Source organism: Saimiri boliviensis, chromosome 6, assembly GCF_048565385.1.
Source record: "Saimiri boliviensis isolate mSaiBol1 chromosome 6, mSaiBol1.pri, whole genome shotgun sequence".
NCBI lineage: Eukaryota > Metazoa > Chordata > Mammalia > Primates > Cebidae > Saimiri > Saimiri boliviensis.
The window spans coordinates 101,396,040-101,418,776 of NC_133454.1; the positions used below are offsets into that span (position 1 = coordinate 101,396,040).

Genomic DNA, 22,737 nt, shown 5'->3' on the forward strand with positions numbered 1-22,737 from the left:
AAAATCTGAAAGATGCACAGGAAGCATGATGTTTCTGAATCCTTTTATTTTTTAAAGGACTTTTAAAATTTCAAACTACAAAACAGATTTCGTACATTCTGCCATAAATAAAAACAAACAATAAGGCAGGACTCTACATAAGCAAACCAAGAACAACTGTTTTTCAGAAAATGTGATAAAATGCTTTACAATCATAAGCCATCCAGTTTTTAAAATAAAACTGTTGAAAAACTCACAAATCTTCAAGTGGCACATACAAGACACCCTTGAAGAGGGAACAAAATGTGGTTCTGCCATTTTGTACTGTTCTCACATTTTTGAAAACCTAAATTTTGCTTAGCGCATAGGTCTGTTCCATATTCTAAAATTCACACAGGTTGGTTTGTCTTTTCCCAAGAACCATATGATAGAGGCACCAATGACAATACAACTTTGTTTCCAAGAACCTTGTAACAAAGTGTTGTCTCTTTTAAACATACGACTTGAGGCAAAAAGGGAATCCTGGACAGGAGTTTTCTTGCAGAGGCGGTTTAAGCCCTACCGAATCCGCTTCTGTTGCCGTGCTCTGTAAATGTCATGAACAGGCGGGACAACGGCTCCCTTTTCTTCATCTTCATCTGAATCTTCGTTGGGCCTTTTGACAGCCTTGGTGAGTACTGCATTACTTTCCACTGGGCCGTTGCCTTCTACAGCTAGCTCTGGGGCCCCACCAGTAATGATCCTCACAGCTTCCTCAACAGCTATTAAGACAAAACAACAAAATGTAAAAACATATTCCACTAGGAAAGGGTATGTATGTTCAGCTGTGGATACTTATAGTTCATTTCATAGCCTACTATTTTAGCAAAATATGGGATGGTACTACTGATGCTAAATAATTAAAGAAAAAGACAAAAGCACTAATAAAGTTATTTTCATAAGCCAAGTCTGATAGTGCATGTTCACATAAAGAGAAAAGATAAGCTTTTATGAAATTTTACTTAGTGGAATTCAATATGAATAAGCCTCTCTCTGCCAGAGAGGGTTTGGATAACTCCTGGGTTTCATTGCATGTCAAGTTGGCTGGCTGTTTTCATAAACTTCAGTGGCAAAGAATAACAGTGTCCTCCGCCTATGAGACAACAATGTGGAATGACACTCTGAAACGGAGCTTCTGTTACTTACTATTTGGTATCTTGCATCTTCGGAAAATTTCCATCAGTTCATCCACTTGTACAAAGGGACCCTATTTTGACATGAATAAATTTTAATCCCCAGTAATCTGACAAGTTAAAGTAGCAGTAACTTTGTACACAGTTACTGTAACCCACAGAGCCAGTATCTACCATGAAAATAATGAACAAACCTGGAAGCAGATAGGAGGAGGGAGAAGTTTCATCAAAACAACAGCTGCAGGGGGGACTGGGAACACTCCACCAGGTACAGGATGTAAGCCTGGAGCTGTGAGAAAAACGTAAGTGTGAATCAAGTGGGACGGAAGAGTTTCTACACAGAGCTAAAATAATGTGACTTGCACATAAAGATCTTCCATGTCTATGCTGCTTTATTCTGGACATTTAAGATGCTTCTAGTGCTTTACCAAACCAAAGTGGGTAAGAGCTGGCTCAACGCCATGGCCACTGGGAGGCAGAGAAGTAGACAAGTGACTTTGTACAAGACCAGGGCTGAACTAAAGTCAGTTTTTGTCAAAGACGGTTTCTGAGTTGCACAAGTCATTTGTTCAGCAATCCTGTTTCAAGTCAATTATTCAACAACGTATTTAATCAGAAGGGCCTTGTTCAAAAAGAATCTTGAGAGTCTACTAACTTGAGAAGGAGTTTGGCTCTTGTTGCCCAAGCCGGAGTGCAATGGCATGATCTTTGCTCACTGCAATCTCTGCCTCCTGGGTTTAAGTAATTCTCCTGCCTCAGCCTCCCAAGTAGCTGCGATTACAGGCACTCACCACCATCCCCAGAAAATGTTTGTAGTTTTAGTAGAGACAAGGTTTCACCATGTTGGCCAGGCTAGTCTTGAACTCCTGACCTCAGGTGATTCACCCGCCTCAGCCTCCCAAAGTGCTGGGATTACAGGTGTGAGCCACTGCGACCGGCCATAGCAGCATTTCTGAAAACCAAGCATCACTGCCAAATGGGTTCCTGGAATCTGGGTCATTGAAGTTTTGTTTTTAGGACATTCTTAGTTAATCTGGTTCAAAGATTAAAGCTAAGTTACTTGTCATAGTGACCCTAAGTCTAATAATTAACCCATAATTGAGAGGCCATGTCACTTTACCCCCACACCTTGGATTTAAATCAACAAACAAATCGAGGTCTCAGGACTGGATCTAAAGTCATGGCTTACGTGCTAAATGTCGTGGCTGAAATGGAATCATCTGCTGAGTGTCTGGTTTAGGGTATTCTGGTTTTCTATCCACTTCATCTTTCAGAACAGGCACTATAGAAGGAGCTACAACTGGGTCTGGAATTATAGCTGCTAGCTTAGCACGGGAGACATCCTGAAAATGCAGAACAGAAGAATCCTAAACCTGAAAAAGGGACTGGTAGAGAATAATCGTGCAATTCATAACCTTGAGGATACAGTGTGTAATACCTGAGTGAAAACCACAGAAAGAAAATGGAGAGAGATAAGCAAGGACTTCAGTGATGGCAAAGATTATTAACAAGGAAAGCTATTTGGTTTGAAGACTCAGTGTATTATAAATTTACCCCAACACAAGTTAAAAGTTATTAAAATCAGTGTTGCCAGGTAGAACATTTGTAGAACAGATAAAAGCTTTTGGGCGTAGTCATGAGACTGGGAGAGGCTAGCATAATCTGGGGGAAAAGACAAGATTTTAGATCTTCTGACACCCCCCTTCCACTAGAATTGAACATTAGTTTCATCAAATGGAGAAGCTGGATTAAGTGATGTCCTGCTTTGTGAAGGCATCAGACTGCTTAAGATTTTGCTAATGCAATGAAAAATTACATCCAATGTACTATTTATTACGGGGGACAAGGAAATTTTATTGAGCAGAGACAATATTCATCAGGCAATTTTAGCCATTTATTCTCTCTTTGTTGAGGCAAATAGTAACATCTCCATTTTACAGAAGGGACTAAAGCTCACAAAGGTTCTGGTATTTCCCAGGTCACATAGCTAATAAGAAGTAGAGAGAGGAGGATTGGGAGGCCACACCTCTCTGACCTCAAATCTATCCACATTCTTCTTTTCAGTACACTAGCATTGCCCTGCCAGGGCTAAGAAAAGATATGCCAAAGGGAGCAATACAATGAACAGAGCAACACCTGTGAACAGAGGCCCTCTCCCAGAGGCGCTTCTCTGCTCCAGGCAACCCAGTGTCACTCAGTCAATCTAGAGCCAGAAGAACCCCTTTTTGCCACCATCGAGGGACATAAAAGCATTCCACTTTCTCGAAATTTGTTGAAATGCAGTTGATGACATCTGCTATTAATTATATAAGCAAATCTAAATGGTAGGCACACTGGGTATCACTTTTTAAAAATCTCTCTCACACACATGCATACACACCATACCACTGACCATACACACAGAAGCACATTAATCCTTCCCCCAAAAATAAGAGTAGTAATGTAAGATGGAAAACATCATATTCAGGAGGTAGATCTACCTCCTGAACACTTACTATTTTATTTATTTATTTTTTTGAGACAGAGTCTGAATCTGTCACCCAGGATGGAGTGCAGTGGCACGATCTTAGCTCACTGCAATGTCTGCCTCCTGGGTTCAAGCAATTCTCCTGCCTCAGCCTCCCAAGTAGCTGGGATTACAGGTGCCCACCACCACGCCTGGCTAATTTTTGTATTTTAGTAGAGATGAGGTTTCACCATGTTAGTCAGGCTGATCTCAAACTCCTGACCTCAGGGGATCCACCTGCCTCGACCTCCCAAAGTGCTGGGATTACAGGTGTGAGCCACCACACCTGGACACTATTTTTAAGTTTTACTTGAAAATAGTAAGATCTTTCTTTCTTTCTTTCTTTCTTTTTTTGAGACTGAGTTACCCAGGCTGGAGTGCAATGGCGTAATCTCGGCTCACCGCAACCTCCACCTCCTGGGTTCAGGCAATTCTCCTGCCTCAGCCTCCCGAGTAGCTGGGATTACAGGCACGCATCACCATGCCCAGCTAATTTTTAGTATTTTTAGTAGAGACGGGGTTTCACCATGTTGACCAGGATGGTCTCGATCTCTTGACCTTGTGATCCACCCACCTCAGCCTCCCAAAGTGCTGGGATTACAGGCATGAGCCACCGCGCCTGGCTTTTTTTTTTTTTTTTTTTTAAAGACAGGCCATACTCTGGTTTCTCTTTAGATCATATAAATCTTTCACCTTTTACTAAAAGACAGGGTCTCACTCCATCACCCAGATAGGAGTGCAGTGGTATGATCGTGGTTCACTAAAGTAGCCTCAACTTCCCTCCTCAGCCTCCCAAATAGGTGGGACCACGGGCAGGTGCCACCACACCTGGCTAATTTTTTTTGGCAGAGATGGGATTTTATCATGTTTCCCAGGCTGGTCTTGAACTCCTGGGCTCAAGTGATCTGCCTGCCTCAGTCTCCCAGAGTGCTGGGATATAAGCGTGATCCACTGTGCCTGGCAGATCTTTATTTTCATTAACTTCATTAATTGTCATTATCATCTTGGAAAAGTTGAAATAGCCTTCAGCGATTGCACAGGGCACAGTAAGTCTCTCACTTACCATTGTTAATATGTTCTAGGAAACTATAACTTTTAGAGAAATGATGGGCTAGGTGTGGTGGCTCTTCCTGTACTCCCAGCACTTTGGGAGGCCAAGGCAAGTGGAATTCAAGCCTAGGAGTTTGAGGCCAGCCCAGCCAATATCGTGAAACCCTATCTCCACAAAAAAATACAAAAAGTAGCCAGGTTTGGTGGCATTCACCTGTAGCCCGAACTACTTGGGAGGCTGAAGCAGATCACCTGAGCCCTGGGAGATCAAGGCTGCAGTGAGCCATGATCTCACCATTGCACTCCAGCCTGGGCTGGATGGACAGAGTGAGACCATCTCAAAGAGAGAGAGAGAGAGAGAGAGAGAAAGAAACAATGTATAGCAAAACCAATTTTTTTCTTAGCAAGGTTGTAACAGATACCACATTGAACACAAAAACATTATTTGAGGATCTGCTATATATCATTTTGTTTAAAGTCAGTTTCTAGGAACCTATCAATGATGTTAAATGGGGATTTACTGTAGTAAAATATCTTTGACTTTTCATTGAGAAGTAGTTAAAATTAGAAGCAGAAACTACTTATCCCTGAGCAGTAATCCTTTGGTTCATACTAGGAATTTGCATCTGGCACAGAAATAGGGTTTCCATTAACAAAAATATCTGAATATCAATTATGGGTAGTTTTTCTAAAAATATTTTATCTGGATCAGAAAGAGCAAGACCCAGGCTAAAAGAGGGCAGTGAGGAAAAGAACGATGGTCAGGAACATCCTAATGCTGGCTGGCTTTAAGAGATCAACCGAGGACTTCTCTGTGAATTTCCATCTTAGTCTTTGTTCACATGTCACAGGAAGTTCAAGAAATGATAGAACAGTGGTTTTCTCAGCAAGGGCTGTTCTGGGGCTTTGTATATATTAATCTCTCCCTGTGGCCTGATCAGGTTCAGGTGCCAGATTTATTTTCTTATGACTCAGCAATCTCTATAGAAGAGTTTCATTCATAGATGAGCTAATTCCTCTAAGGGCCACTGAAGGAGTGCCATTTTAAGAATACAAATCCCTCAAGGAACTTTATGGATTTAACAAGCTGTACTATTTCTTCGTTATATCTTACAAAATATGCAACAGGAACTACATTTGGTTTAAGATCTGTCAAAACATATTTATCAATTTGATAAGAACTATTAGGAAAAAAAGTAATATCCACGATGACATTCAGATTTTCTTTTGTTTTTCTTCCCTACACACCCCCTCCATCTTACCCACCAGATATAAGGCACTGACAATTTCAGGGACAGAATAAAATATTAAATCCCATTTCATTCTCATTTGTTCAGCGACTTTGACACTCAGCATTTCCTAAATGCAAGGAAAATCTCTGAACTTTTTTCTTGCTTCCTGCAAATCGATTCTAAAACTAGATTAATTCACATTTCAGAATTTAGAGTGCAGGTTATCAATGAACTCTTCTAAAACACTGGAAAAGTGAGGACACTACACATCTTGATCCTGAGTACATACCTTATAACCAAGTGCTTTTAGTTCACTTGCAGAACAAGGATATAAATCCATGAACTTGTATCTGTCTACTAGTAAAGCCGTTTCTTTGCCTTCATACTCTTCTTTGAATGCCGTAAACCGTCTTTTCTCCACCTTGAGTATACTAGCTAGATCACCAATATTACTTTCAAAAGCTAGAAATCGGGCCCAGATTTCTCTGTAAGAAAAGAAATACAATCAATACTTTAATTATTCTGGGTTTAGGGCAGGGAGTTCATTTACAAAAATGCCTTAAGCTGTCCCTTTTCCCCTTAAGTTATAAAAAGTGATTTTTTATTATAAAGAGTTTTAATCTACAGAAAAATAGAATAGTATAATGAATACCTAGATACCACTACCTATATTGCTAATATTTTTGCCATATTTGCTTCATCTTATTTTTGCTTATCTCAAAGCAAATTATAAACTATCACTTGAGTATTTAAGCCCATTTTTGAGTTTTTACTTATTTAGAATAGCTTCCTATTCTTTGTGGTTAAGAGGAGAGACTTACCTTAGAGAGGGCAAACTCTAGGTGGAGAAGTTGGAAAAGGAACCTAGACAAATTTCTAATTTCTGAATAATGTGGCTTCATTGTTTTATTTAAGTGGCAGGAATTATAATGTAGAATACATTCTTTATCTAATATATGAATAAAAATATATTCCAAAATCTAATATGATTACTCTATTGTTTCCCATTAATGTGGATCACTGGGGACAAACTGGTGCCTCATCATTGTTCTAACAGCTAAAATTAATGCTCTCAGACTACTTACATGTCACTAAGCACCTTTGTACTAAAGTGATAAATTTTTTTTTTTTTTTTTTTTTTGAGACAGAGTTTCGCTCTTGTTACCCAGGCTGGAGTGCAATGGCACAATCTCGGCTCACGGCAACCTCCGCCTTCTGGGTTCAGGCAATTCTCAGCCTCCTGAGTAGCTGGGATTACAGGCACGCACCACCATGCCCAGCTAATTTTTGTATTTTTAGTAGAGACGGGGTTTCACCATGTTGACCAGGATGGTCTCGATCTCTTGACCTTGTGATCCACCCGCCTTGGCCTCCCAAAGTGCTGGGATTACAGGTGAGAGCCACCGCACCCGGCTCTAAAGTAATATATTAAATGCCTCTTATATACCAGATATGTGGCTATCACAAAAATCCTACACTGGTAGACATTATTGTTAATAAGCAAGTGAGGCTTGGTATAGCTATGAAATTTGCCATCTAGTTGGCTGAGCTGGATATTGAACCCAAGACTCCAAAGCCTTACTATAAAATTTCCACTGTACTGCTTGACAATGTTGTTCCTCTGTAAGGCAAAACAGAGTCAAAACCATAAATCACAGACATAATATGTAAAACAAACTTTGAATATGTAAAAGTCTTTGCTTTTGAGTAAGGGAGGTGAAAAACCATATATATATATGGTTTTTTTTCTTTTTCTTTTTTTTTTAGACGGAGTTTCGCTCTTGTTACCCAGGCTGGAGTGCAATGGCGCAATCTCGGCTCACCGCAACCTCCGCCTCCTGGGTTCAGGCAATTCTCCTGCCTCAGCCTCCTGAGTAGCTGGGATTACAGGCATGTGCCACCACGCCCAGCTAATTTTTTGTATTTTTAGTAGAGACGGGGTTTCACCATGTTGACCAGGACGGTCTCGATCTCTTGACCTCGTGATCCACCTACCTCGGCCTCCCAAAGTGCTGGGATTACAGGCATGAGCCACCGCGCCCGGCCACTTTTTCTTTTTTTTTGAGACAGAGTCTTGTACTGTCACCCAGGCTGGAGTGCAGTGAAACGATCTCAGCTCATTGCAATCTCCTCCTCCTATGTTCAAGCAGTTCTCCTGCCTCAGCCTCCTGAGTAGCTGGGACTACCGGCATGCACCACCATCCCCAGCTAATTTTTTTTTTTTTTTAATTTAATTTTTAGTAGAGACGGAGTTTTATTATGTTGGCCAGGATGGTCTTGATCTCCTGACCTTGTGATCTGCCTGCCTCGGCCTCCCAAAGTGCTGGGATTACAGGCATGAGCCACTGTGCCTGGCCTGCTTTTTTTCTTTAGACAGGGTGTCACTCTGTCACCCAGGCTGGAGTGCAGTGGCGTGATCATAGCTCACTGAAGCCTCAACCTCCTGGGCTCAAGCAATCCTCCTGCTCCCACCTCAGCCTCCCAGTAGCTGGGACTACAGGCATGCACCACCACACCCAGCTAATTTTTAACATCTTTTGTATAGATCAGGTCTCACTATGTTGTCCAGGCTGGTCTCAAACTCCTGGGCTCAAGTCATCCTCCCACCTCGGTCTCCCAAAATGAGGAGCCACTGTTTCTGGTTAGGGATATATAGTAAACAAGAAAGATGATAAAAAATTGCTATGGCATCTCTTAAAACAATTCTAATCACTGTGAGAAATTTAAAAATACTCCTAAGCAGGTATAAAAGTATTGCTGGTAGGCAAAATAAGTCTTGAGAAGGAAAGGAAATTCCTCCTGAAACTCATACTTAAGCAAACATTCACCCCATAGACCACAATTCAGGTAAGAAACCTGTCTTTAGAACCTGACCAACAGCTGTTCACAATGGCTTACCCAGACTTCTCAGGAGGAAGGCTTCCAGATGTTAAAACTCGTTCAAACAAAACTCGGGTATTATTGTCCTCTAGGATATTGAAAAAGATTTTAAATGTCTTTTTTAAAATTCACTTTTACGAGGCAACAATATTTTCACATGCATTATCTCACTTCATCCTTACAAAGAAAGGTAACTATTATCATACTTGGTTTTTATAGATGAGGAAACTTGAGCTTCAGAAAGATTAAGGGATTTGATCTGGCTTTTGGTGATTGAGTAGCAGAGCAGTAACTGGAAGCCAGGTTTTCTTCTTCTTTCTAGTTCAGCCCTCCTCTACTGCAGTTCTACTGCATAACCATTTATAACAGTGCTGTCTGAACCAGGTATCCCATTTGCCTTTTAAAAATAGTGACAAGTACATTATCTGCTGATGTTAGTCAGACTACTACTATTTTTTAAATATGTTGAATGTGGAAGGATGGCAAAATCAAACTTAGAAATAATTGGGTTTCTTATTTTGAGGCACCAGGACTATGCTATATTTAGCTACTTTAACTCTTGCAGAGGTACAATATCTAAGTTGATAGGTAAATATTGAAATGGAAATGAATTGAGATTGGTTGACAGAGGTATATTATTAAATTTTAAGTCTTAGGAGGTCCTCTGTAGCTGGAAGTGGGAAGATGACACTTCTTGCTAAACTCTAAGGGATCTTTTATTACTTCAGAATCCAACAGTAACAACAGCCATTGAATCCATTACTAACAACCACTGAATTGTACACATAATGGATGCACTTACGGCATATAAATTATACTTCAATAAAGCTGTTCAAAAGAAAAATTAACCCAGCAGAGGAGTTTTTTTTTTTTTTAATTGCCTGGGGGTAGTTATTCAGTTTATTACATGTCTATATGGAAAATAAAAATCCTATGTTTTTTTAATTTAAAAAATTAAACAGAGCAAAGAAGATAGCACTATTTTTGTGACTTCTGTCTTCAATTTAACATATTATACTTTTAAAAATGATCTTACGTTTTATCTTTTTCTGTTTTATCCCAAGCTTTGGTCCAGACACACGTTTTACCATTCCACAGAACTTTCACACCGCCTGCTATGCTCTCTGCCCAGAATAATGCATTTTTCTGTTTCTTTAGCTGGCCAACTACCGCTCATCTCTCAAAATTCAACTCATGTGCCCTTCTCTATAACACCCTCTAGAACACTGTTGTCCATCAGCAATATAGTACAAGCCACATATGGAAATTAATAAAAAGGGTAAAAACAGGTAAAATTAATATATTTAAGTTAACCTAATGTACCTAAATATTATTTCCACATGTAATCAATATGAAAAATGTTAAGATAGTTTACATTTTTCTTTGTGTTAAGTCTTTGAAATCTGGTACGTATTTATACTTTTATACCACAACTCATTTCAGCCTAGCAACATTTCAAGTGTTCAATACCTAATAGTCTAGTGACTACCATAATTGTGCAGCATAGCTCTATAACTTAAATTATACTCTCTTTTCTGTGCTTCTATAGTACTTCATTCAGGAATCTATTAGAGTATTTGGCATATTTTTTATGATTACCACCCTCATCATAAATAGTTAACATTTATGGAATAAACACAACATTCTATATATAAGTGAAACACATGCAAAAACTTATTTATCTGCTCAACAATCCTATGAAATGTATTCTTATTATGACTTCAGTTACTTCTGCAGATAAGAAAATTGAAGTTTACTATTACACACCTAACCTCAGAACTATGATACAATGAACCATCAAATGATGATGCAATTATATTTACATATTGGATTCCCCCACAAAAAATGTTCTGGTGAGTCCTATTCATCTTTGTATTCCCAGACCCTAGTAACCAGAAGGTAATGAGTAAATGTTTCATGGATGGATAGATGAATGAATGAATTATCTAAGACACTTATTTTTGAAGACAATAATGCTAACATCATATATCATCTTCATTTTTAAAAACTAATAAAAAATACACATACTAGTAGCTATTCTAAAAATTAGGCAAAACAAGGTTGATAAGAAATATTAAATGCCCTACTATCTCATTTTCTGGATTTAAATCTTTTTCCCAGAATGTAGAATCATTAAGCTAAAATACAAAATCATGTATTAAAATTATTGATTTATACCTATAATACCTAATTCTGTAATCATTTACAAGACACATAATTGCATATTTCTTTCTTAAGCCAAATTTTAGTGATTATTTATTATTTACTTTATTATTATTATTTTTGAGACTAAGTTTTGCTCTTATTGCCCAGGCTGGAGTGCAATGGCCCAATCTCAGCTCATTAGAGCATCTGCCTCCAGGATTCAAGCAATTCTCCTGCCTCAGCCTTCCCAGTAGCTGGAATTATAGGCGCCCGCCACCAAGTCCAGCTAATTTTTTGTATTTTTAGTATTGTATTTTCAGTAGAGACAGAGTTTTGCCATGTTGGCCAGGCTGGTGTCAAACTCTTGGCCTCAGGTGATCTGCCCTCCTGAGCCTCCCAAAGTGCTGGGATTACAGATGTGATCCACCACGCCCAGCCTATTCATTTATTTTTAAATGGTTTTTAGAGACAGGGTCTTGCTCTGTCAGCCAGGCTGAATGGAGTACAGTGGCATGTGATCATAGCTCAACTGCGACCTCCAACTCCTGCGCTCAAGCGAGCCCTCCAAGCATCCGAGACTACAGGCATATGCCACCACACCTAGCTAAAAAACCAACTTTTATACTACATCTTTTTTTGTTAAGAAATTACAGATTAGCTGGGAGCAGTGGCTCACGCCTGTAATCCCAGCACTTTGGGAGGCCGAGGTGGGTGGATCACAAGGTCAAGAGATTGAGACCATCCTGGTCAACACAGTGAAACCCTGTCTCTACTAAAAATACAAAAAATTATCTGGGCATGGTGGCGCATGCCTGTAATCCCAGCTACTCAGGAGGCTGAGGCAGGAGAATTGCCTGAACCCAGGGGGCGGAGGTTGCGGTGAGCCGAGATTGCACCATTGCACTCCAGCCTGGGTAACAAGAGCGAAACTCTGTCTCAAAAAAAAAAAAAAAAAAAAAAGAAATTACATATTATGAGGCCGGGTGTTATGGCTCATGCCTGTAATCCAAGCACTTTGGAAGGCCAAGGTAGGCAGATCACCTGACATCAGGAGTTCAAGACCAGCCCGACCAACATGGAGAAACTCTGTCTCTACTAAAAATACAAAAATTAGCTGGGTGTGGTGGCACATGCCTGTAATCCCAGCTACTCCAGAGGCTGAGGAAGGAGAATCACTTCAACCTGGGAAGCGACGGAGACTGCACCACTGCACTCCAGACCAGACAAAAGTGAAACTCTATAAAAAAAAAAAAATTACATATTGTGGACTGTAGTAAACTAGACTAAATGATATACATATATGAATTACCTAGCACAGTGCCTGGTACATGGTAGGAACTCAATAAAGGATGGCCAGTATTATTCTTTCAACAGAATAGGGAAATAAATACTAAAAACCATAATGTTTCTTTTTGAATCTTTTCCCCAGTAGCCTAGTGTTTTCCTCTACCATTTGGGCATCTTTGAGTTTGAGTTTTGGTGGCTAGAGAGTTTTTGTTGTTGTTGTTTATTTGTTTTTGGTTTGTTTTCCTCTGAGGAAACAAGACATGATCAGAGATGAATATAAACAACTCTATGTCTCCTAACTCTAACTTTGCAAGGTTATCCCACTACTGATGGTACTTTACTGAATAAAAACAGTTCCGCAGAGTCAAAAAGTATCTACCATTGCTCTGTAAATATATTCATGGTTGATATGACACAGTATTTCTTGAGTGCCTATCAAGTCTGCTATGATGTCAAAATTATAATACATTCAAGAAGGAAAAACTCAAGCAACATAATTTCAGATGGTTTAATGTTAAGTAATCATTATAGATTCTAGAATCAACCTACCATTGAGGTGAGAAAGATAGTCAATATAGGCCAGAACATACTCTGGAATATCTCCATACTTTTTTAGCCCCAGCTCAAAAATCTTAAAGGCAACAGATTTGTCCTACAAGTAAAGAAAGTAAAGTACTGATTTCCATGTAATGTCAGATAAAATACTTACATTAAAATTATACCTAAATATGACAAAATACATAAGAATTAAAACAAATTAAAATCATGTTAAGTAAAAATTGCTGAGCTAAAAACGATTCAAAGGAGTTTAGGCTCAGAAATGTGGTGATTAATAAGGCATGAATTAGTGGGCAGTTGGGGATTTGGATGATGCTCCATGTAATTTTACACAGATACACTTAGGCTGCCTTTAAAAATGGAGCAATAAAAGCTTAATGACAGAAACTAAGACCACGTTTCTTTTACACATCTCAGATGACGGAATTTGTTTTACCTTTACACTTGTATTTCAGTATTTACCTTACTACAGTAATACTCCATGAGTGCTGCAGTAACATAGACATGGTGGCGGGTTCTGGTATCTTCTCTTGCTTTTTTAAATATCATTCTTCCAGATTTGATGCCTTCTGCTCTCCGTGCAAATTTCATATATTGGATATATACCTATGCAAAAAAAAAAAAAAAAAAAAAAGTATTTGTGTTCTACAAATTAGGCAGGATGTTTCCTGTATAAAAAAGCAATCCTCGGCTGGGCGTGGTGGCTCACACCTGTAATCCCAGCACTTTGGGAAGCCGAGACGGGTGGATCATGAGGTTAAGAGATCGAGACCATCTGGTCAACATGGTGAAACCCCGTCTCTACTAAAAAAATGCAAAAATTAGCTGGGCATGGTGGTGCACGCCTGTAGTCCCAGCTACTTGGGAGGCTGAGGCAGGAGAATTGCTTGAACCCAGGAGGCGGACGTTGTGGTAAGCCGAGATCACGCCGTTGCACTCCAGCCTGGGTAACAAGAATGAAACTCTGTCTCAAAAAAAAAAAAAAAAAAAAAAAAAAAAAAAAAAAAAAAGCAATCCTCAATACCCAAGAAATTAGAAAGTAGGAATTTAGATAACATGCTATTTAAATACACAAGCTAATTTTTCTGGCATTAGAGATGCATGCAAATTAATTTGCTATTGTTTTTTATTGAGATATAATTCACATACCACAAAATCCATCGTTTACAATTCAGTATTTTTTTGTTTTTTTTAAGACAGGGTTTCACTATGTTGGTCAGGCTGGTCTTGAACTCCCGACCTCAGCTGATCCGCCCACCTTGGCCTCCAAAGTGCTTGGATTACAGGCGTGAGCCACCACGCCTGGCCCTACAATTGAGTGGTTTTAAATATATTCACAAAGTTGTGCAATCATCACCACTAATTCTTTCTTTTTTTTTTTTTTTTTTTTTTGAGACGGAGTTTCACTCTTGTTACCCAGGCTGGAGTGCAATGGCGCGATCTCAGCTCACCGCAACCTCTGCCTCCTGGGTTCAGGCAATTCTCCTGCCTCAGCCTCCTGAGTAGCTGGGATTACAGGCACGTGCCACCATGCCCAGCTAATTTTTTGTATTTTTTTTTAGTAGAGACGGGGTTTCACCATGTTGACCAGGATGGTCTCAATCTCTTGACCTCGTGATCCACCCGCCTCGGCCTCCCAACGTGCTGGGATTACAGGCTTGAGCCACCACGCCTGGCCATCACCACTAATTCTAAAATTAAAGGTTAAGAGGAAAAGTGTGAAACTACTAGAACATACTCCACTAATGAATTCCAATATCTAAAAATCTCAAGAGTTAGTTTAACACAAGCATGTTTGCAATACATGTTAAACTTCTCATTTTCTTGGTTTGTATTTATTTATTTTTTGAGACAGAGTCTCACTCTTGTTGCCCAGGCTGGAGTGCAGTGGCGCAATCTTGGCTCATTGCAACCTCCACCTCTCAGGTTCAAGCAATTCTCCCATCTCAGCCTCCCAAGTTGCTGAGATTACAGGCACCCACCACTATGCCCACCTAATTTTTGTATTTTAGTAGAGACAGAGTTTCACCACGTTGGTCAGGCTGGTCTCAAACTCCTGACCTCAGGTGATCCGCCCACCTCTGCCTCCCCAAGTGTTGGGATTACAGGTGTGAGCCACCTTGCTCAGCCTTGATTTATTTTTAAAAGCCCACTATTCTATTTTCCAAACAACATATAATGGCATTTCATGGATAAACAATGAGCCATTTTATACCCAGCACCTACAGAGTGTCTAACATATCGTGAGTATGTAGTATTTGTTTAATGAACAAATGACTATTAGTAGGGTCCTGGGTTGTCCAGTTTTGATAATGTCAAGGTATATTACCCAGTTTTGATGGATGGATAAATAGATGGATGAATGAACTATGAGTTCCTCAAGAAAAGGAATTTTATCTAGTTTGTCATTACATTGCTGAAGTCTAGCACAATGCATAGACCCCAGCAATATTTTTGCTAGATATGTTTGTGGAATGAATTATAATAATAAATGTAGGAACTAGAGCAGTGGAATCCCAATATAAATCAGTAACAAAAAAAAGTAGTGTAGCTATCATTGACTTGAGGCAGAGGGTCTACAGACACACCCACAAGCCTGTCCCCTTCCTCTGCCAATGGGAAAGCACCACTTCACTTTTGCACTCAGGACTTTGAAAACCACTATGATAGAATAGGATTTAGAATAAAGTGATTTTCAGTCTAATTTCTTCCCAGGATATTGGTTGTAATCCCAGCACTTTGGGAGGCCAAGGCGGGTAGATCATGAAGTCAGGAGATCGAGACCATCTTGGCTAACATGGTGAAACCTTGTCTCTACTAAAAATACAAAACATTAGCCGGGCATGGTGGCACACACCTGTAATCCCAGCTACTCAGAGGCTGAGGCAGGAGAATCACTTGAACCTGGGAGGTGGAGGTTGCAGTGAGCCAAGATTGTGCCACTGCACTCCAGCCTGGGCGATAGAGTGAGACTCTGTCTCAAAAAAATAAAATTAAATAAATAAATGAAAAGAAAAAAAATTCTAACAGAAAACAGATCAGCAAATGTCAGAGATAAGGGCAGAGAGAAGGGTTATATCTACAAAGAAGTCACATGAGAGAATTTTTGAGGGATGGTGGATATGTTTTCTATCTTAATTGTGGTGATGATCCCATGACTCAATGTTATTTGTCAAGATTCAGAGAACTATACAATAAAAACAGTGAATTTTACTGTATATACATTTAAGTTATTTTTTGTTAGATAAGAATGTAAAGGTGGAAAAAAGATATGTAAAGTTACTCACCAAGGTGGGGTCAATATCCTCAATAGCCAGAAGTCGGTTATATATACTGTGAACCTTTTCATACTTCATGCGACTCTAAGGTGGTAGAGAAGAAGTGAATATCAATATGTAGTCATAATAAGCAGGATTTGAACTCTAAGGAATCCAAAGGCTATAATCCCCCACCTCTAATGGCATCTCCACTGAGCATAAATATAGTATAAGCTAATAACGAATAACTGTTCATTTGGCATTATCTCTGTCTACCAAAAGCAATATGCCTGGCAAAAAAGCAGCAAGAAGAAAAGTTCAGTCCTGCAGTAAAAAACTGAATTATAAGAAAGGTTTAAACATTTTTACTTACCTCTTCATAATCTGCATATGCAAAATAAAGAAGCATATTCTTCTTCAATAAAGTGCTTATGGCTCTTTCATATATATTAGCAGCTTCGTCACTAAATAATTTGGCATTATTCATATCCTAGGAGGAAAAAAAGCTCATCCTCAATAATTTTAATTTAATTGCTAGAGAATAAAATTAATAGTTATATCTACTTTATTTTATTTATATGTGTCTAAGAAAGCACACATGTATGCACACACACATATATGTATTTACACACACACATGCACATATATGCATTTCTGGATTCTAAAAAAATTCTAAAGACTCTTTTCATTATTTTAACTTACAAAATAATCATGCACGTACTCTAAATGATTCATCGCTCTAATACATTAAAAAACAGCCAGTTGATTTTAATTCTGACTAAGGAGGTCTAATTATATGAGTGTCGCTAAGATTCATATTAATGTAAGCTTAAAATTTTCAACATGTATACTTTATTACCAAAATTCAGTTATATTTTTCAGTAAATCATTGCTATATCAAAACCGCAAAAATATCAAAGTGGGGATACGGAAGGAACACTTACTCCCTTTTCTGCAAGCAGTTTACTTGACTGCTCAAGATACTGGGCAGCTTCATACCAAATATCAGGGTGATGGCCCAGCACAAGCAGGCACTGTTCATAAGCAAACATAACTAAGGGAAGAAATTAACAAACAACATTCAATTAAAATAAGTATTATTTGTAAAACTATCAATGTAAGTATCATAACCAAATTAGGATCCTCAAAAATTAATGATAATTAGAAATAAAAAGCTTTAGTGATTTCTGGCACCATCATCCATCTAAGCTCCATCTATCTATTACTTATTAATTTTTTTTTTTTTTGGGAGCAGGGTCTCAGTTATGTAGCCTGGCATGCAGTAGCACAAATATGGTTCACTGCAGCCTCAACCTCCTGGGCTCAAGTGATTTTCCTGCCCCAGCCTCCCAAGTAGCTGGGACCAGGTTTATACCACCACATCTGGCTTATTTTTAAAAATCTTTTATAGAGGCTGGGCACAGTGGCTCATGCTTGTAATCCCAGCTTGTAATCCCTTTGGGAGGCTGAGGCGGGTGGATCACAAGGTCAGGAGTTTGAGATCAGCCTGTCTGATATGGTGAAACCCCATTTCTACTAAAAAATACAAAAATTAGCTGGGCATGGTGGCACATGCCTATAGTCCCAGCTGCTCAGGAGGCTGAGGCAGGAGAATTTCCTGAACCTGGGAGATGGAGGTTGCAGTGAGATGAGATGGTTCCACTACAAGCCAGCCTAGGTGACAGAGTGAGTAAACAGAGTCAGTGTTTTTTAAACAGTCCGTCTAAAAAAAAAAAAATTTATAGAGACAGGGTGTCACCATGTTGCCCAGGCTTGTCTTGAACTCCTGGGCTCAAGCAATCCTCCCACCTCAGCCTCCCAAAGTGCAGCCAGCCTAAATTAATATTTATTGAGCATCAACTATATGCCAGGGAATGTGAAAGGTACTGTGAATATACAAGTGAATAAGACTTCCTATATTCAAGAAGTGTACAGTATATGGGGGAGATAGACACTAAGAAAGGAAAGATCAAAAGTATTCTGATGATGAAAGTACAGTATACTCTTAAAACCTACAGCAGCAGGACTTAACATAGTTTAGGGCCTCAAGAAAGGCTTCACTAAGGAACTGAGATCTAACTGAAGAAGGGATGAAGCTGGTCAGAGAAAAATAAGTAAAGTGGAGTAAGGATGAGGTAGATATAAAAATGGAGTAGGCAAAAGAAACAATATTTCCAAAGACCTACAAGTAAGACAGCAAGGCAAGATTGAGGAATTCAATAAAGGGCCAAATTACATTCTGTTAGTGGCAGAGTAATTTGTATCAGACCAACCTTCAGCAAGTAAAAATTATAAACAAATGAAAATACAAAAGCAACAATTTAAAGTTACTGGAAATGACCAAAAGAAGCAGAAATCAGAGATTGAGCCCTTAAAAAGACAGAATAACACTAGTTGAGATCCATATTTAATATGGCTTTTCCCTTTCAAGCACATGCTCATGTTGTGCACTTCTGGGATAGCTAGAATTCAAGTCAAATGCTGCAGTCTTACTGTCTTGAAGTGACATGGAGTTCTGGCCTATGAGAGCAGCTGGAAATTGAGGGGGGACATCCCCAAAAAGAGAAAGCCAGAGCCTGAAAATCCGGGCATAAATGTTCTCAAATCCTCAGCTGATCCCTAAAATGTACACACATAGGAAAGAATACAAACAGCCCAGCAGAAAACAAAACTGGAAGGTGCAAAGAGTTGAATAGATACCTCAACAACTAACTAAGGGAAATGAAGTTTAGAATTTGAGTCCCATCCAATTAGATGATCAATGTAGACACCTTAGACTTTTCAATATGTCTTAGGAGTAAAGACTATGTTCCAAGAATAAGGTATCTACTCTGAGATTAAGGGTAAAACTAAAACAGACCTGTCTTCATAGTATAAAACTAAGCCTCCACAAAGTCCAAGTAATCTGACAGTAATTTAACTTCCTGCTGAAATAAAACAACATTCTTCAGAGGAAGATAACAGAATCCAGAGTTTTTACAATGAATCATCTATGCATTTGTACAATATCTAAAGGAAAAAATTTAAACAGGAAACAAGAAAATGTAAACCATAATCAAGAGAAATAGCAATCAAAGAAAATAAACTCCCTGATGGTTGATGGCCCAAATGTTGGAACTGGCAGATGAGGACTTTATAACTACTGTTACAAATATGTTCAAAGATATAAACAAAAAGATGGCAATGAACACACACGGACTCTCAACTAAGAAACGGAAACCAAAAAATTGAACTATAAAAAATAAAAAATTTCTGCTGGGCACAGTGGCTCACACCTGTAATTCCAGTACTTTGGGAGGCTAAGGCGGGCAAATCACCTGAGGTCTGGAGTTCGAGATCAGCCTGACCAACATGGATACACCCCACCTCTACTAAAAAAATACAAAATTAGCTGGGCATGGTGGCACATGTCTGTAATCTCAGTAATTTGGGAGGCTGAGGCAAGAGAATCGCTTGAACCTGGGAGGCAGAGGTTGCCATGAGCCGAGGTTGCATCATTGCACTCCAGCCTGGGCAACAAGAGTGAAACTCTGTCTCAAAAAACAAATAAATAAAAAATAGGCCAGGTGGGTAGCTCATGCCTGTAATTCCAGCACTTTGGGAGACCGAAGCAGGCAGATCACAAGGTCAGGAGTTCAAGTCCATCCTGGCCAATATGGTGAAACCCTGTTTCTACTAAAAATACAAAAGTTAGCTGGGCATGGTACTGGGTACCTGTAGTCCCAGCTACTCAGGAGGTTGAGGCAGAAGAATTGCTTAAACCCAGGAGGCAGAGGTTGCAGTGAGCCAAGATTGCACCACTGCAGTCCAGCCTGGGCAACAGAGTGAGACTTGGTCTCAAAAATAAATAAATAATAAATAATTTATAAAATGGAAATTTTTAGAACTGAAAAATACAGTATCTGAAATAAATAACCATTGGATGGGCTTAATCGCAGACTGCATATGATGAAAACAAAGGTTCAGTGAACATGTAGATCTTTAAGAATTATTGAATCTGAAGAGGAAAAAAAAAAAAGGATTAGGGGTAAAAAAGTTTCAGCAAAAGTTTTAGTAACCTATGGGGATACCAAGTGGCCTAACATACATATAACTGAAGTCCCACGAGGGTTAATCTTGTTACCTCTTTTTGTTATAAGGGTCTGATCCTCTGTACGAAGAGGGTTGCTCTTTTCCCACTGTATATATTTCTTCCACATATCTACTTGTTGAGCTTCTTGAGGAGTATTCTGAGGAGGCACTGAGGGAGCATTGCGGTCCAAGCCTTTCATTACTGTCTCATATTCCTAGACAACAACCATTTAGAATTCTTTGGTGAGCCAGGAACAACTCAGATATATGGGGATGGGGTAGATCAGTTTGGAAGACTATGTTCAAAATGCCTACATGTTCCAAATACCACTTTGTTAATATAATCTAAAAACTATTTAAGAGTAGAGAAAAAGATAAGAGTATTACCCACTCAAGAACAGGTTCCCAGAACTGGGTGAACAAAACACCCACGGATCCTCTCTAGGAGGACCTAAGTGATCTAGGAGGTTACTTTCTAAGATGTAAGAGTTGACAGATCGATAGGACTGAAGATCTGGTGGCACTAGTATTTCCATCTTTGGAGAAACTATCTGTCTGTTAAAATTTCAATAGTTTGTATTAATGGGCTATTTTTCCTAATTTCTAAGAGTGTCAATGAATGGAAAGGTATGCACGCAATCAAAATGTGTCCCTGAGAGCTATGTTATTAGACCACAGAGTAATACAATGTTCAGATGAACCCAAACAAGAGAGGGAAAAGAATTACTTCATCAATTCTAGGTAGAGCCTTGTCTTTATGTCCTGTTTCCATATTTTAAAAAATAATTTATTCTAAACTCAATTTATTATATTTTGTTCTTACAAAGAAATATTTCAAATATATCATCTCAGATTTTGCAATTAATTGCTGTTACTTAAGATTGCTAATGATTGAAAATATCAAGAGTAATACCAGACAGGCAAAGCTCTGCTGTAAAAAACAGACTCAAAATAATCATTAAAATAAGGGCCTGATGGAATTCCATACCTTTGCTACACGTCTAGCATTCATATAATCTCTACTCCGATCTTCAATCATTTTTTTAGCTAAATGAATATTGATACCCTAGAAAAAGCAAAAATGTTTTCAAATTAAGTATAGTATCTTAAAAATTATACAATAGTTAATTTATTCATTTACTAAGTAACTTTAAATTCTTTATTTTAAAAGATTTCTTGTTTAATAAAGGTTCATACAGCTCATGAAAAGCAAGAAAAAATAAAAATAAAGGTTCAATCACATTATACATTTCAAAGATCAAGAAGGGTGTGCTTATGTCTATTATGAGCTGGCAGTAAGTTTCCATTTATCGGGAACTTTTAAAGATAGAATCATTTGAAAAGGGTCAACTATTTCATATAAGATTCTACTAAAAAAAAATTGACATGGCTCATGCCTGTAATCCTAGCACTGTGGAAGGCTGAGGCAGGTGGATCACTTGAGGTCAGGAGTTCAAGATCAGCCTGCCCAACATGGTGAAACCCTGTTTCTAAAAATACCAAAAAATTAGCTGTGTGTGGTGGCATGTGCCTGTAAGGGAGACTTGGGCAGGAGAATTGCTTAAACCAGGGAGGTGGAGGCAACAGTGAGCCAAGATTGTGACACTGAGCTCCAGCCTGGGCGACAGAACAAGACTTAAAAAACAAAACAAAACAAAAAAAGACGTACAGATTCATCTAGGTGAATAGCCATGGCTTGACTTTGATAGCCCTTTTCTTTTTCTTTTTTATAGACAGAGTCTTCCTTTGTCACTCAGGCTAGAATGCAGTGGCATCATCCTAATCCACTGGAATCTTGAACTCCTGGGCTCAAGTAATCCTCCTTCTTCAGCATCCTGACATAGGACTATAGATGTGCACTGCCACACAAGGCTAATTAAAAAAATTGTTTTTTGATTTGCAGAGATGTAGTCTTGCTACGTTGCCTGGGCTGGCCTCAAACTCCTGGCCTCAGGCAATCTTCCCACTTCAGCCTCCCAAAGTGCTGGGATTATAGGTGTGAGCTACCATACCTGGCTAATAGCCCTTTTCTAACTAGCTCTGTTGTATAACACTTTTAAAAAGGACAAACAGAAGTAGCAAGGAAAGATAAACATTACCACTCAGTGAGTACTCCAAGGATTCTGAGACCCTTTCAGAGAGTCCATGAAATCAAAATAGCTTTCAATATAATACTAAGACATTATTTGCCTCTTTCACAAAAATACAGGAGTTTTCAAGAGGCTACACGACATTCAGTATTATAACACATTGAATGGAAGCAAATATGAAAATCCAGCTGTTTCCTATTAAACTATATATGAAAGAGATTTGAGAAAATATAAAAAACAATGCTATTCTTCTCACTACATTTTTTGTTTTGGAAAATACAGCTTTTGGCCAGGTGTGGTGGCTCATGCCTGTAATCCCAACATTTTGGGAGACCAAGGCGGGTAAACTGCTTGAGCTCAGGAGTTCAAGGCCAGCCTGGGCAACATGGAGAAACCTCATCTCTACTGAAAAATTAGCTTGGGAGTGGTGGCATGTGCATGTAGTCTCAGCTACCTAGGAGGCTGAGGTGGGAGAATCACCTGAGCCCAGGAAATCGATCAAGGCTGCAA

At 39.0% G+C, this 22,737-nt stretch overlaps 1 protein-coding gene across 1 annotated transcript in view; it reads right to left on the reverse strand.

The window, feature by feature from the left end:
* The window catches only part of CSTF3 (cleavage stimulation factor subunit 3), a 78,092-nt gene continuing 55,355 nt past the window's right edge, over positions 1-22,737 (reverse strand). Inside the window, exons 9-21 of the mRNA XM_003919966.3 lie at positions 21,126-21,203; positions 20,190-20,352; positions 17,011-17,120; positions 16,440-16,556; positions 16,097-16,171; positions 13,272-13,415; positions 12,801-12,903; positions 8,838-8,907; positions 6,229-6,424; positions 2,341-2,494; positions 1,346-1,440; positions 1,165-1,225; positions 1-740 (exon numbers count right to left, since the gene is read on the reverse strand). Coding sequence (XP_003920015.1) covers positions 538-740; positions 1,165-1,225; positions 1,346-1,440; positions 2,341-2,494; positions 6,229-6,424; positions 8,838-8,907; positions 12,801-12,903; positions 13,272-13,415; positions 16,097-16,171; positions 16,440-16,556; positions 17,011-17,120; positions 20,190-20,352; positions 21,126-21,203 — 1,569 coding nt within the window. The 3' untranslated portion in view covers positions 1-537. The remainder of the gene's footprint in view (positions 741-1,164; positions 1,226-1,345; positions 1,441-2,340; positions 2,495-6,228; positions 6,425-8,837; positions 8,908-12,800; positions 12,904-13,271; positions 13,416-16,096; positions 16,172-16,439; positions 16,557-17,010; positions 17,121-20,189; positions 20,353-21,125; positions 21,204-22,737) is intronic.